Source organism: Pollicipes pollicipes, unplaced genomic scaffold (genome assembly GCF_011947565.3).
Source record: "Pollicipes pollicipes isolate AB1234 unplaced genomic scaffold, Ppol_2.1 Scaffold_4295;HRSCAF=5057_pilon_pilon_pilon, whole genome shotgun sequence".
Taxonomy (NCBI): Eukaryota; Metazoa; Arthropoda; class Thecostraca; order Pollicipedomorpha; family Pollicipedidae; genus Pollicipes; species Pollicipes pollicipes.
Genome location: NW_023596461.1, coordinates 10,779,181 through 10,793,914, shown reverse-complemented (window position 1 = coordinate 10,793,914; position 14,734 = coordinate 10,779,181). Strand labels below are relative to the sequence as shown.

The 14,734-nt window shown below is 57.2% G+C and overlaps 1 protein-coding gene across 3 annotated transcripts; it reads left to right on the top strand.

Moving 5' to 3' along the window:
• The first annotated feature begins 4,339 nt into the window (after positions 1 to 4,339).
• Positions 4,340 to 14,734, top strand: LOC119096859 (ephexin-1). 3 transcript variants are annotated; one of them, XM_037219822.1, is made up of 13 exons: positions 4,340 to 4,359; positions 6,997 to 7,217; positions 8,178 to 8,509; positions 8,917 to 9,181; positions 9,581 to 9,775; positions 10,054 to 10,225; positions 10,418 to 10,622; positions 10,845 to 10,963; positions 11,258 to 11,401; positions 11,766 to 11,895; positions 12,348 to 12,552; positions 12,863 to 12,921; positions 13,929 to 14,015. In XM_037219822.1, exons 3-12 carry the CDS (start codon positions 8,414 to 8,416, stop codon positions 12,883 to 12,885), a joined length of 1,554 nt encoding a protein of 517 aa, XP_037075717.1. In that variant the 5' UTR covers positions 4,340 to 4,359; positions 6,997 to 7,217; positions 8,178 to 8,413; the 3' UTR covers positions 12,886 to 12,921; positions 13,929 to 14,015. The 3 variants fall into 3 exon arrangements, with proteins under 3 accessions (XP_037075717.1, XP_037075716.1, XP_037075718.1); XM_037219821.1 differs by lacking the exon at positions 12,863 to 12,921 and having other exon boundaries at positions 13,929 to 14,734; XM_037219823.1 differs by lacking the exons at positions 4,340 to 4,359; positions 12,863 to 12,921 and having other exon boundaries at positions 6,997 to 7,112; positions 13,929 to 14,734.

Below are 14,734 nucleotides of genomic sequence, written 5' to 3'. Positions count from 1 at the left end.
CTTTATGCATTGTGTTCTCGCAACCTTTCGCGTGAGATCTCTGGGAAACTGCGGGCCGGCTGAGATCAATTGTCAAAGGCGCATTACGCAACACGCACCACCCCGGCCGCACGGGCTTAGGCCTCAGCATGCGCGGCGAAACCCGTCTCTGGCAGCGCTGCCGCCCTCCCCACGCCGAGTGGGCCGACCGGCTTGTACAGAGCTCCGGCAGGCCAGCTCATCGTGACCAAACCGGGCGCTGGGTGGTCGGGGCGGGCGCGGATTCCCGGTGGGCTGCGCACGGCACCGTGTGGAGAACCTGCTCTGTAGGCGGGCCTCCTCGGACCGGCCATTTTTGCGGCTCTTGCTGATGGTCCCCGCTGGCGGCTTGGTCCTGTGTGCCACCGTATCACCCCTCCGTGTGCGCTTGAGCACCAGTCTGCACGGCTTCTGGACGAGGAGGGGTCCTGCTTTGTGTGGCAGCGGGGCCATTTAGCAACCATATCGGACCATTTACAGCTCCAGCAGATCCTGAGAATGATTCATTCCCTGAAAAGGTAAACCTGAAGAAAATCATGCTCCGTCGCGGCAGCCTCGAGTCGTCTGCCATGGCCAGTCCTCCCTTGCAGCCATCTTGGCACAGCCGGGGAGTAATTCTGCCAATAAACCCGGTACCCGCCACGCCAAACCTGGATCGCACAGGATTCGTGTTCCGGTCGTGAACACGGCGGACCCAGGGTGTCCCGGTGTCCATAGGTGTAACCACGTCTCTTAGATTGCAGGGATATGCCAGGATTTGGATGGAGAGGTCATACTGGAGTCTGCGGCTACAAAGTTGCTTGGAAAATTTGAATGGGAAACATTTTGAATGATAAGATATAAAAAGCGTCCATTGTACGGAAAACTTGAGGACAAATATGAAATTTGGAGGGAACATTGGAAACGAAATAAGAAATTAAGGTCACGTCCCCGCCCCCAGGGCTTACACCCATGCCAGTACTCGCGACGGCAGACCCGGAGAATGTCCCGGTCTTGGCCGCGGCAGACCTCGGAGAATGTGCCGGTCTCGGCTGCAGCGGACCCGGAGAAATAGCCGGTCTCGGCTGCGGCGGACCCGGAGAATGTGCCGGTCTCGGCCGCGGCGGACCCGGAGAATGTAGCCGGTCTCGGCTGCGGCGGACCCGGAGAATGTCCCGGTCTCGGCTGCAGCGGACCCGGAGAATGTGCCGGTCTCGGCTGCGGCAGACTCGGAGAATGTATCGGTCTCGGCTGCGGCAGACCCGGAGAATGTCCCGGTCTCGGTTGCAGCGGACCCGGAGAATGTCCCGGTCTCGGCTGCAGCGGACACGGAGAATTAGCCGGTCTCAGGCTGCGGCAGACTCGGAGAATGTACCGGTCTCGGCCGCGGCAGACCCGGAGAATTGTGGCCTGTCTCGGCAGCGGAAGACACCCGGAAGAATGCCCCCGGTCCTCTGTCCGCGGCAGACCCGGAGAATGCCCCGGTCCTCGGCCCGCGGCAGAACCTCGGAGGAATGTCCCGGTCTCGGCCGCGGCAGACCCGGGGAATGTACCAGTCTCGGCCGCGGCAGACCCGGAGAATGTGCCGGTCTCGGTTGCAGCGGACCCGGAGAATGTGCCGGTCTCGGCCGCGGCGGACCCGGAGAATGTGCCGGTCTCGGCCGCGGCAGACCCGGAGAATGTGCCGGTCTCGGTTGCGGCAGACCCGGAGAATGTACCGGTCTCGACCGCGGCAGACCCGGAGAATGTGCCGGTCTCGGCCGCGGCAGACCCGGAGAATGTGCCGGTCTCGGCCGCGGCAGACCCGGAGAATGCCCCGGGCTGCGGTGTCAGTGTCCAGGCGTGAAGCGCGCTAGCCGCGGCAGGAAGGAGCCGTGGCGGCTGCGTCAGCCGGCAGATGGCACCCGAGTGGGGGAGCTGACCTGGAAAGACTTTCCCTTGCCGGGCGCGTGAGCATCTGTCGCCCCCGCACAGTCGAGTTTTCATTACGCCTATATATTTAGCTGCCACCTGGTCATAATCGGAGCGCGTTAACAGCCACCTGGTTGTAATTGGAGCGCGCTAAATGGCCTGTAACCGGATCTGCGAACACGAGAGCTTGAAACAGATCAGCCGGGTGTCATAGGCTAGCTCAGCTGGCTCAGTCGCAGTGCCAAGGCCAGCGGTCACAAGCCACTGGCCACTGATGGTCAGCACGCACTATGGCTAGGCCAGCCCTCAGGTGCCAGTACACATTAACACGTCAACTTGCCTTATGTTTGCAATAATCTTCAGAACGGAGCAACTTTGATGTAGGGAGGGCTGGCACATTGCCGCGGACAAAACTGCGGTATCGCACACAAAGTCTGCGCAGCAGTAAACTTGGCCTTGTTCAAGCGTCTACGCTTGCGCAGACTGCTGAATCTTTGTCGCGTATGGAACTGAAGACAGCCGTCTAGTTCCCTCTCTGTTGGCAAATCACGTTACAACCGAATGCCGGTATATGCCGAAGCACTAGCGGAGAACACCGCTGTCGTCCAAAGCAAAACCCCATATGTTTATTTTTGACCATTTTTGGTATTGGTGTCATTTAATTGACCTTCTCAAACCAAATTCGGTTATTAAAACCGCCAGTTAAATTTTTTCACAAGCTTTTAGTTAAAGAAATAGCTAAAAGTTTATTAAAATTTCAGCTAATGGCTTACATAACAGAATTTAGCTTGAGAAGCAAAATCAAGCAACACCAAACATTCAAAACGGCAAAAACTGAACAGATGGGTTTTTGTCTTTGGACGGCAGACCGACGAACACTCGCCGGAGCCAAGCCAGCACCCCGCTGAAGAGAACCAACGATCACTCGCCGAGCAGAATAGGTGGCAACGCGGAGAAAGTTGTGAGATGTTGGTAACGGATCGGCGCAGCAGACCGCCCGATTACAGATTATCGACGCGCGCCGCATGGAACGGGAGCAATCACTCCGACCCGTCTGTTCAGACCACTTCGGGCCATCTGTCCCCGACCGTCCGCCTGCCGGCGGAACACATGGGAACGGATCGGGTGCCTTACACACGCTCGAAACCCTTACAAACGTACAAACGTTACAAAAAGGACACGTTCGACACGTTCATGAGAGTATGTTCCTGCGCTCGGATACAACACGTTTAGGACTGCTTCTACTGACAGCTTGTGCAGAGTAGACGATCCGATACGCTCGGGCGTTCCGCCGAGACCACCGCCGATATGGCCGGGATTCGAGCGATAGTTGTGTTTGCGTCGGCGAGCGAGCGCGGTCTCGCTGCAGATCTGCGTATGAAAGCCATCACGGCGCTCCCCGTATGGGAACTGTCACCGAACCCCCCGTATGGGGGCCGTCACGGCACTCCGCGCACGGGAGCCGTCACGGCACTCCCCGTGTGGCGACGTTACGACACTCCTCGTATGGGAGCTGTCACGGCGCTCCCCGTGTGGGGCTGTCACGCCACCCCTGGCGGCCGTCACGGCCCTCCACTTAGAACACACAGATGTAGTGCGGGCGCGCACAGTCAGGAGCGATCTCGGTACCGCCTGATCGGGGTATTGTCAGCCGTGGTCACGTCACGTGTCGGCAGCAAGGCTTCTGCACGACGGCTACTGTGAGCGTATAGGGGACGGACGAGGACTGTGAAAACTGCAGAAGAGTACACCTGTTGCGTTCCTTTACCACTTGTGACTCCATCATGGAGCAAAACTTCACACTTTTCCATCTGTTTCAGGACATGGACCAGGACCAGCCGTCGAACGGCATGCAGAAGATCGCCGAGGACATGAAGAAGCGATGGCAGAAGAACTGGAACCTTACCAAGTCTGACATCCGTTTGGGCATCAGTCGAATTCGCAAAAAGTCGACTTCCGCCGGGCCCGAAGGGCCAGGTGAGGGAGCCGTCCGCACTCCACAGCGATACCGTCTCCTTCTTGCCCATATCCACATCAGATAACGTGGGGCCAAGAGCGGCTTATGCGCCGGCTGCCTCTCGGACACAGGCTGGCGGAGCGACGGTGGTTATGCTGCAGTTTCTTTTGCTTGAGCGGTCTTACAGCCGTTGTCAGCGACAAGATCAAGTTTCCTCCGCAGATAATTGGCATAGTTTCGCGTCAGATCACTGGATAGCGTCTGCATTGTGATTAACCAGTCGCTTGCTTCCAGTATCCGTGGTTGTGAAGCCCAAGTGGTCGCTGAAGAACCACCTGCGTAAGAAGAAGAGCGTGTCAAGCGTGATCACGCCGAGCGGCGACTCGTCCACCTTCTACCTGGACCTGGTGATCCAGCCCGGGTGGGCTGCCGGCCGCGACCGAGCCCGACGTCCGGTCCGAGAGTGACCCCAGCTCCAACCGGTCCTCGGTCAGGTCAGTGGCCCACACCGCCGCGCCCGCCGGCCTCCTGCTGCTGTGGATAGCAGTGGTTAGGAGCGGGACCGCCGGACTGAGCGAGCGTTGCCTAAATAGGGAGGAAATTGTGAATTTGGGTGACTCGACCTGTCTCGGCCCTGTTGCCACGTTATGTGAAGCCGATTTCTTTGCAACTGCAGATCGCAGCATCTTGCAGTTTTTGGAAGCAGGATGCGGAGCTTTTTGGAACATTTGCTGCGTAAATTTCAGGACATGTCAATGATAAGGACTGTCTCCTGAGGATTTTTCGATGATTGATTTAAAAATAATTGTTTCGTAACATGATCAAAACGTAGCCTTTTCCATTTGATTTAGATGTGACACGCGAAGTTTGCTTGCTTGCCAAAAGGCAGCACAGCACAGATCGAACTCGGTCTCGGATCTCGACGAGCGTGCGTCGCAGCTGCACGAAGCCAACACCGTTTTCCCGACGAGGAAACGACGCATTTTGCCGGTTCGCTCGTGCTGGTAAACGCGTCGGTCGATACGTGCAGCCAGTCACGCGCGACCAAGCGTGGGCCAGTGGTCCGGGCGTTCTGGAGCGTCGTTAATGATTAATGATACGTCTCGGCAATCGGAGCAGCTTGAGGCTCAAGACCAGCTGCGCGGTGTACGTGTTCGCGCCGCCTACGAATCACTAAGCCATCACGCCATTTTCCGATTGATAGGCACACCGCTAATCGACCAAGGAACTCCCACTTCTCATTTTTCGGGACTGGTCTCAAATGCAAAAAGGTTGCGGCTTAAGCCGAGTGATATTGGATCATGAAAACCACGTGGCGTGTGGTCTCGCTCACTCTTGCCGATATCCGCCCTCAGTAGTCGCGTTTTTCCCGATGTTTTGGTCGCAGTCGCCAAAAATGTAAATAACTACGAGCTTATCGGCTTCGCTGGCTGGAGTTGCCAGGCTTGCCCACACCGGCGGGCAGGCGATTTTCCTGCGATGTGATTTATAAAGTAATGCATGGGTGTCTAAAGGTGATGATTTTATTTTCACAGGAAATGCTACCGATACATGACAAGGACGATACATGGCAATAATCGACGGTTTTTACGTCCGTCCTTATGCCACCCTGCCCACGCCACGTAGCGTCTCAATGGTCGTGATTATGACTAATGTAGACACGCCGTCGTAGTGTCGTGTGATTTCGCCTCGCGTGATCATATCTTTCTGCTTCATATCCTTTTTTGTTCGCAATGGCATCTATGATGCTCGTTAAATTATTCAATTCCGAATATCTTTTGTGTGTAGTGGCATATATAGTTCGTCTGCATTACCCGAACAGAATGAAGCATGCTGAATCGTGCCGCTGTATTGGTGCTCCCCTTTTTCTTTGAAGCAACGACCAACAACCTGGTAGGCCGACGAAGTCCCGCTCCCAGCTATGATCTCTTCCTGCATCCTTCACGCTACAACCTGCACGATCTCCTACACCCATATGTTCTCTCGCATCATGTCCTCCTTTTCGCAACACGTTGCCGGCTACCTTCACGCCTTGCAGGTTTGTTGCAGAGCCAGTTTGGATCAGTTCCGCTCAGACAATCACACGGGCCTTGACTGGATTGTATCACTTCCTGATACGCCTCCCTGCGTGCCCTGATTTGTCTGCTCCCAGTGCCCATTACGGGACCCTGAAACCTTGACTCGTCATTTGAAAAGCATGAATGAGGCATAACGATGGGAGATTTATCTCAGATTTCCGCTGTGGTATTGAGGCTGGCTTGAAAGTCCTTGCTGCTAAGAAAAATGGGTCTTGCTGCATTTGCTGGCTTCTCGTCTGGGTGTTTTGCTTTGTCCAACGTAATAGCTATCTCAACTGGCCGGTTCAACTTCAAACATCACAACCAAGGCGCTACGAATATCTCACGGCCGTTTCCAAGGTGTCACACACCCTGAAAAGTTACACCCATGCCATGCACGCACATCATGTACTTACGTAGGGTCGGCGTGTGCTTGCGGAGTATTGCCGCGAATTCAAATATGCCATGTTGCCAATTGCCAACATTGGCGGCTTCGTTCACATTTGGACTTTGCACTGGACTAGTCTATGTTTCCGTGCGTTCAAACATGCCCTCTGCCTGGTGATGTGTATCCATCAAGTTTTCGATGGATGCTATAATGAGGTGGGAACAGAATGTCAGCAACGGTGTCATTCCCAGCGCATGCTTTTCTTCAACGCTGGTCACCAGTGTCCGCCCCAGGCACTGCTATCAGGCTGGGTACGCCAGCCAGAAACTGACCCAGCTTGTGAACCCGAGGTTCTTCAACGCCGCTCCCATCCGATAGTTCCCTTCTGCCGGCTCCGAATCCCACTGGCGCCTGTGGTCTGGTGTGTGAGTGTGTGACCAGAATACCGTCGATAGTCGTGATCTGTTGACCCTCTCAGACTGTTTGAAGCCACGTTTGCCGCGGTGTTTCAGCATTCCAAGCCCATTTGTGTCCGTCACCGTGACCTTTTGCTGTCTATCGGGAGTTCTGCGCGCCTGCCGTGTCCGCCAATGACCGCGCAGCTGTCCGTTTGAATCGCGCGCATGTGCCGCCGCCGCCGCCGCCGCCGCCGCCATCTGTGATCATGCCCGCGCCGCTCCCGGCAGACGGTCGGACACGGACAGCCTGTCGAGCCTGCAGCAGGCGGAGGCGGCCCGCGTGCGCCTGCCCTCCAGCCAGTCGAGCTCGTCCCGCGAGTCGGCCGTCTCGTCGGCCGCCGCGCGTAAGCCCAGTCTCGGCCTGGTCAGGCCGCGCACCGCGCCGCCGGCGCCGCCAGCGCCGCCCGCGGCCGCCTCCGCAAACTCACCGCTTCCGGCACGCTCGCCTGGTACGGCCCCATCACACGGCACGGGTCGGTGTGTGTCCCCCCCCCCCCCCCACAGACGTGATATCAGCTGCAAACCACCGCACACGGGCCTGCGATAGCACTAGTGTTTGCACAGCCTTCGTTGGTCCATTAATCGGTCTTTTCTGTTTGTTCAACGGCGGTATAGCTGTAAATTTGCTGAACTTGGCCACTATCGGACTGCGATTCCTGGAAAGCTGGACACTGCAATGGATTCAACCATTTGTTTTAAGCTTGAGATCCGGTCAAAAAGACAGAAAGACCTTTCTTCCCGGAGACGGAATCGACGCCAGTTCTAAAGAAAAGTGTCTTCCCGGGGAGATTCTCGCGCCAATGCTTTCCGCATTTACCCTTACTGATAACCTTACGTGGGGCTTTAAACCTCGGTTCTGGGTGTTAATCCTGCCGGATTACACCCGATTCGTGCTTGCTAACATTCTCGGCGTGCTGGTGTTAGCTTTTTATGTTAGCTTGGGCAAAGGTGTGCTTGGTGCGGCACATGTGACTGCCTGCATACTGTTGCGTTGTGTGTGTGTTTGTGATGTGTTCCGTCACGCTGTGACTGGTCACAGCAAGCGGAGTCACCTATCGCAGTGATGTGGCGTTTGTTACTTAGAACAACTTTGCTATCGAAACTATGAGTACCCTTGAAATGTGCGGCGTGCTCATCAGAACCAGGTGAAACGACAGCGCATCTACGCCAGCGCTCAAAATCCATGACAAACAGGGCAGGATTCAAGCACTCCGTTTCATTGCACGCCATTAAACCTATAATTCACGCGGCACTGCTGCTCGTTGCGATCTTGCATTGATGCCTTCCTTCCTGCCGCTGACCGTTTCCCCGCGGAGGGTCCTGGGTCTCGAGGCCGTGCTGAGGCGACCCCAACCGCGCGCGCGGCCTCCGGCGCCGGCCGTCCCCATACGCCGCCGTTCCGCCGGCAGACTCGTCTAGTCCCGGCTTGGTCCGCTCGCTGTCGACGCAGTCGCAGCTGGCGGCGCGGCCGCTGGCGACGGTTCCATTCCGCCACTCGGCCTCCGTGGACGCGGAGCAGGCGCCGCCGCTGCCCCCGCCGGCGGCGCGAGGCGCGCGGCCGCCGCCGCCTGCCGGTCGAGCTGAGCCGGCCTGGCCGCGGCCCGAGCCGGGCGCCGCCGCCTCCAGCCACGACAACACCGAGTACATGCTGTCGACCGATGCGGCCGCGGTCGCCGCCGAGCCGGGGGTCGAGGAGGAGGAGCAGTACACCAGCCTGCTCGACAAGGAGCCGCTCTACCAGGTACGACCTCCCTCCCCCCGCCTGGAACTGCGCCCCAGTGTTCACATAGTGCGTTGTAAGTGTCTAGATTGCCTTAGACAGAGCCTCCCTTTGTGCTGCCAGCTACGCCTTGCCCTTGTCCATGCGTCATGCCCTCGCCCCGCTTGGCAGTACCTGTGCAAAACTGTCCACAGGGCGGGTGGCTTCTTTGCTACTGGGCTCTCTGGGTGCAGCAGGCATATGTCTTGTAGGCATGTAGCATGTCCGTTTTTACCAGGTGGCATCCGGATGTGTCACCTGGTACACATAGGACTTGCTACACTTGAGGTTAGCATGCAGGAAGCATGCTGACCTCAGGTGTAGCAAGTCTGCCTCTTCGAGCCCGACTGTTGTAGCAGGTGCGACGTCTGACGCCGTCTCCTCTCCAGGTGTACCTGCGGGACCGCTGCTACCAGGAGTCGGTGAGCGGCGGCTCGGAGGACGACTACGAGACGATCCGCGAGTCGCCACCGGACGGCGAGGCGGCGCCGCCGGACGCGGCGGCCGGCTCTCAGGATCCGCCGCCGCCGCCGCCGCCGGCCCGCCGCCGCCTCCACTCGCGGCCATCAGCCATCGAGCTGCTGGCGGCGCCGGCCGAGGGCCAGCGATCGCTCTGGTGTCAGCTGCCGGAGGTCATCAACAGCGGCATCCTCGGTGAGTGGCGCCGCCGGCCGGGAAGGCATCGTCTCGGCTGGACCATCGACGGTGTGCATGTCTGAGAGTGTTGCTGTACCCTTTAGTTGTAAGCCACTGTCAAACTGCCAAACTGTTACTGTCGCTGTCACTTTTTAACTTAAGTCGAAAGGCGATCGATTTCTGATGTGTGTGAGATCATTGCCATAGCTTATAAATTGGGAAGCTACACGAGTTACGAAAATATACCGATGTTGTTGGCCTGTAAACAGTAAACTAAGCCGTAAAATCACCTAACCCGTAACTTTTTAACCTCTATTGAGTAGCTGTAGTGCATATGATGTCTCACTCAGAGCTCAAAATAAGTGGCTAACAGCGGAGCAGCGCAGTGTCTGGACGCGAGACACCTGGCGTTGGCAGACAAACTGAGCAGCGACGAGAAGCGGCTGCAGGAGGCCATGTTCGAGGTGGTCAGCTCGGAGGCCTCCTACCAGAAGTCGCTGTCGGTGCTGGTGCGACACTTCAGGGAGGAGCCTACCCTGTGCCAGTTCCAGTCGCCTGACTGCATCCTCAACAAGGCCGACTACCAGGCCCTGTTCTCAAACGCTGACAAAGGTAGCATAGGTTAGGTTAGGTTAGGTTAGGTTAGGTTAGGTTAGGTTAGGTTAGGACGCCGCAAAGGGGCTCGAACAGGCTACCTTCGCTCACCTTTGCTTGTTGCTGTGAATTCACTTTTGCCTTGTGAGTTAGAGGGATGCATAGCCACAAATGGGGTGCTTCCCAAACAAGTCTGTCTCTGTCTCCACGCTCCCATAACGCGTGCGTCACACCCGACCCTTTTGCGGTGCGCCTGGTGCCACCTGGCGGATACGTGACGCGGTGTTGGTTTGCAGTGCGCCAGTGCTCGGAGGCGTTCCTCACGGATTTGGAGCGGCGCTGGCAGGAGGACGTGATGCTGCGAGGCCTGTGTCAGGTGATCCAGACTCACGCTGCCTCCCACTTCCACGTGTACAAACACTACTGCGCCAACCAGATCATCCAGGACAGAAAGCTGAAGGAGCTCAGGTGCGTGGGTGCGGTCTGCCAGTATTTGTCGTCGCCATCGCATAGACACGTCGCATCCAGTTATTGTGACGAGACACTGGAAAGTCTGTCATGCTACTGACTGTTATAATGCAACTAATGACTTGGGTTAAGTCCTTCGCCCCGGTGCTACGCTCGTGGACAGATCTGAGACGGGCGCAATCCCGTTCTCAGGGAGAAGAGTCCGCAGTTTGTGGAGGTGCTGCGGCGGCTGGAATCGTCGTCCCAGTGCCAGAGCCTCAGCCTGCACTCGTTCCTGATGTTGCCCATGCAGCGGGTGACGCGGCTGCCACTGCTGGTGTCGGCCATCCTGGTCAGGCTGGAGCCCGGACATCCGGAGTACAACAGCTGCCAGATGGCCTACCAGACGCTCACGCAGGTCAGCTCCTCGAGCCATGCCGTGGCATGGTTCCAAAGGTGATCGAGCTCAGTCTTAGGCTGGCGGTACCGTCTCAGTTATACTATGCGATACTGGAAGAGCCTTCTGTAAGCATCATCAAACGGCATCACCACGCGTTGGTGATTCAGTTAGGCGTTTCCTATTCCACGCCACACTGAATGGAACCGGTGTCTTGACGGACGTTCCCTCGCCCGTTGTCAGCTGGTGAAGGACTGCAACGAGGAGGCGCGCCGGAACGAGCGGCTGGAGGAGCTGGTATCCATCAGCCGCCAGCTGCTGTTCAAGGACACCAAGGTCTTCCCACTGGTCACGGGCAGCAGGTCTGTATGCCAGGTCGCTTTGAGGAACGATGCGCTGGATTCAGGGGCACAGCCGGGGGGGGGGGGGGGGATTCCGCCACTTCATGTAAAAAATCCTGGCTGCGGCCTTGGTTGGGTTGGTAGAAGGCTGGGATTTTTGAGCTCGTTCTATCTGCATTCATACTTGCATGGCATTCGTCGTTACTTAGAATGCAAAGGTTTTCAGTCATAATAATCTCATGTTTGTTATTGTACAATATGCGATCAGAGTACACACCAAACGGCAAGGTCGTGAAACAGCTGTTTGTTCCACAGGTGGCTGGTTAAGAAAGGCGAGCTGGTGCGAACTGTCTGCAAGGCGGACGATTCCAAACTGACCTTCGGTCGCAAACAGGCTCGCCAACAGACCGTCCACATGTTCCTCTTCAACGACCTGCTGATCATCTCCAAGAGGAAAAGGTGATTATTTTCCCCGGTGCCGAATAAGCGTGAGCACATTCTGGCCAGAACGACACTGATAAAACCCATCATAAAGTGTAAATGATATTGCTGCCTGTGGCTGTTCTGATCTGACAGCGTGGGTTTGGCCGCGTTATCCAACATTCATCCCACCTGCTCCCTCATCCCACTCTCCCGTTACCTACCACCTCACCTTATACACATATGGGCCTTATCGTTCACACTTGCCAAGTCCTGTAAACGAGCCGCAGCAATGATTAATGTTCAAAAGATGCATGTCTGCTGTGGAGCAAACGCAACAGCAATCTTCTGTCCACGCTTGACACTACGCACAGTGGGTGAGGGCGGCTGGCGTCGGTTACAGTGACGGCTTCTACCTCGTGCTGGACTATTGTTTGCGGAACATGGTGCAGCTGACCGAGAACGCCGAGGATCGCGCGGACAAGTTCCTGCTCACGCTGCTCAGCAACCACGAGGGCAAGACGGTCGAAATGGTGCGTGCCAGCTCCGGCTGGGACCATACAACCGAGAGTTTCCTGCTCCTTTTCTGATCAATTTTGTTAACCGTCGTATGCGTCACGAATGTTATCTTTGTCGTTTGTGTTGCATATGGTTGATACTACAAGACGCATGCACTTTTTTGATGCTTAGCACTGACCGATCCCTGACCAGAACTTGCATCAAAATGGGTTTTGGCCCTCCCACGTGCCGGACATCTTTGATCGTATGATGTTGTCCCGTTAGTGATGCGCTTGGCAGCATCGATTCCTGTGTGCTCTGTTTGTCAGATACAGTTGCCTTTGCCATGTGGTGGAAACAAGCCTTATCTATGCTTGACTGGTTTGGCTCTTGCGTGGTGCGGTCTGCCCGTTCGCGGATCGTTAGCCCAGTGACAGCCGCTGCTGCCACACCCTACCTGACGCCTCTGCCTCTGTTCCCGTTGCAGCTGTTCTGCTGTCCGGTGGAGTCGGAGCGCGTGCGCTGGGTGGAGGCCGTCACGCCCAAGACGCAGAAGACGGAGACCGAGACCGTGTACGAGACGTGGGACTGTCCGCAGGTGCTGGCGGTCCACCCGTACGCCGCTCAGCAGCCGGACGAGATTACGCTGCACGTGGGCGACGTGCTCAAGGTGCTGCGTAAGGTGCCCGACGGTGAGTGCGCTGCCTGCTGACCCGGCTCCGCGCCGGCTCGCCACCGACATCACGCGCGCTGCCTGGCCTATCCGCCCGCCTCTGAGCTCCTGGCGCTAACGCGACGCCCTCGCTGAGCACGGCTGCCGGCGGACTTGCTGACGATGGGGGGCGGTGCTGCGGCGGGGGAGCGATGCTGGCTGTGTCAAGGACACTGGAGCCCGGGCCAGGCGAGGTCGCGGGTCAGACGAGGTCTCGGTCGGGCTGCGGCTCGGACCCGCTTGTGACGCGGCGCGGCAGGACGCCGACTAACGCTTGGCTGCTCTCCAAGGTGCGGCCGCGGCAGCCTCATGACCTCGGCGGCCCCGACCAGAGACGCGGCGCCACTCCGTAAGCCAGCCTCGTCTGCTGACCGCTTGCCTTCCAGTCTTGGTCCTGCTTTGCTCTGCGGCCCGCAGGGACGCCGTGGTGGCTTTGGTGGAGGGCGCGGCAAACGGGGGGGGGGGGGGGGGGAAGGGGCACCGTTTGCCGGCGTGGCGTGGTTTGTGACGTTGCCGCGATCGCCCGGACGCGCCTTCGGTCACGCCTTTCGCTCCACGTGATGGACGGGACGCACCAGTGCGCTGATCTGTGCTCTTGACAAGTCTATGCTGACCAGACGTGGTGTTTCTTGTCGATTCTGTTCGCCTGGTGTTATTGTTCCATTTTGCTTGGCTGAAGTCGTTCTGACGCGCTTTGTGCTCTTATGCATATGCCAGACCTAGTTCCGTCTGTGGTAGAGATGCGCTCTGTTTTGTCCTTCTGATGCGTCCACTGTCGGTTTGAATCAGCTGCTATCCATCTGACTGGAATTGCGTAACGCAACGTTCTTCCCGTCGTAGTCACGGCATTTGGCACCATCGCACTCCGTCCCACTCTTTTGTCTGCCTGAATTTTGCATAACGTTTGCTAGAAAGTCGGCCGTAATTGGGAAGGTTCTTTTAGTTACCGTTTTAGGAATGTGCCAACTTCTTGTGTCTGTCTTTTCTTCAAGGTGATGCGCCATGATGTGATGTGGCATTGATATAAAATGAACTTAAAATTCACTGAATAGTCAATCGTCAATGCATTTATTGGTGCATTCATAGGTATCTTGAACATGTTAACAAAGACGGATTTTATGGACACACATGTGAACTTTGCATGTGCGTTTAACACACGATTACACCATTTTATTGGATTCATTGGCGCTTTTGATAGGCACTGGATGACAGGATAGGTGAACTAGGTGCGGGCTTTACCTGCGGATGTGGCATTACCAGAGGGGAATTACAATGACTTTCCGGCTGCGCAGTGGCGCCGTTTCTGCCGCTGCCCCGGCTGATTTGGGCCCGACTGACCCGCCGCCGTGCCCCCAGGCTGGTACCAGGGCATGCGCCTGCTCGACTCCACGTCCGGCTGGTTCCCGAGCAACCGGTGCCAGGAGATCATGTCGGAGCACGTGCGCGCGCGCCACCTGCGCCAGCGGTACGAGCTGCTGCGCATGACCGGCGACTTCCTGCGCCAGGAGCGCGAGCGCAAGCTGCGCGCCGAGAAGGAGACGGCGCGCGGCGGCTCCCCGCCCACGGAGCGGGCCACGCCCGCCTGAGGGCGCTGACCGGTGGGAGCGGGCCCGGCTGGTGTGGGCAGCCCGCCCGGCGGCCGGGCTCGCCCCTGGATCCTGACGCTGCGCTGGGCGCTGGCCGGGCCGCGGCCTGGTGCCGCGGCAGGGACGCCGGAGCTCTCTCTGGGGCGAGAGTGGTGCTCATGCCGAGGGCCGGTCCCACGTGTTGGACCCAACCGTCCGTCGTTACGCGCTGGGGGATGTAACCGTAATGCTCGAGAGACGCGTGTGTGCGCTTGGTCACATTCCTGTTTCAAAAAGCTGGTAACAGGGGACTGTTGCTGCCAAACCAATTGTGATATTGTTTTAGTGACATCGATATGCCCTGTTAGAGGTGGTTTACTAATATGTTTATTTACTCAGCCTCTGAGTGTCGTGAATAACTTCTGCTTCACCCAGTGATGATTTGTCATCAAGTTATCGTTCGATAAATGTTGTCCGTATGCATTGGTGCTGCGATGTAGACTGCATGTGTCCACTGCTGAGTAATAATGTACATATTGATCACGTGTCATTGAAGATGCTTTATTGAAATGCAATATAGAATGCTCTGTGTGCGAA

Coding starts and splice junctions, on each gene's coding strand:
- LOC119096859 (XM_037219821.1), top strand. CDS start 8,414: ATGCTGTCGACCGATGCGGCCGCGGTCGCCGCCGAGCCGGGGGTCGAG. Junction 8,510..8,916: donor ACAAGGAGCCGCTCTACCAG/GTACGACCTCCC, acceptor TCTCCTCTCCAG/GTGTACCTGCGGGACCGCTG. Junction 10,226..10,417: donor AGAAAGCTGAAGGAGCTCAG/GTGCGTGGGTGC, acceptor TCCCGTTCTCAG/GGAGAAGAGTCCGCAGTTTG.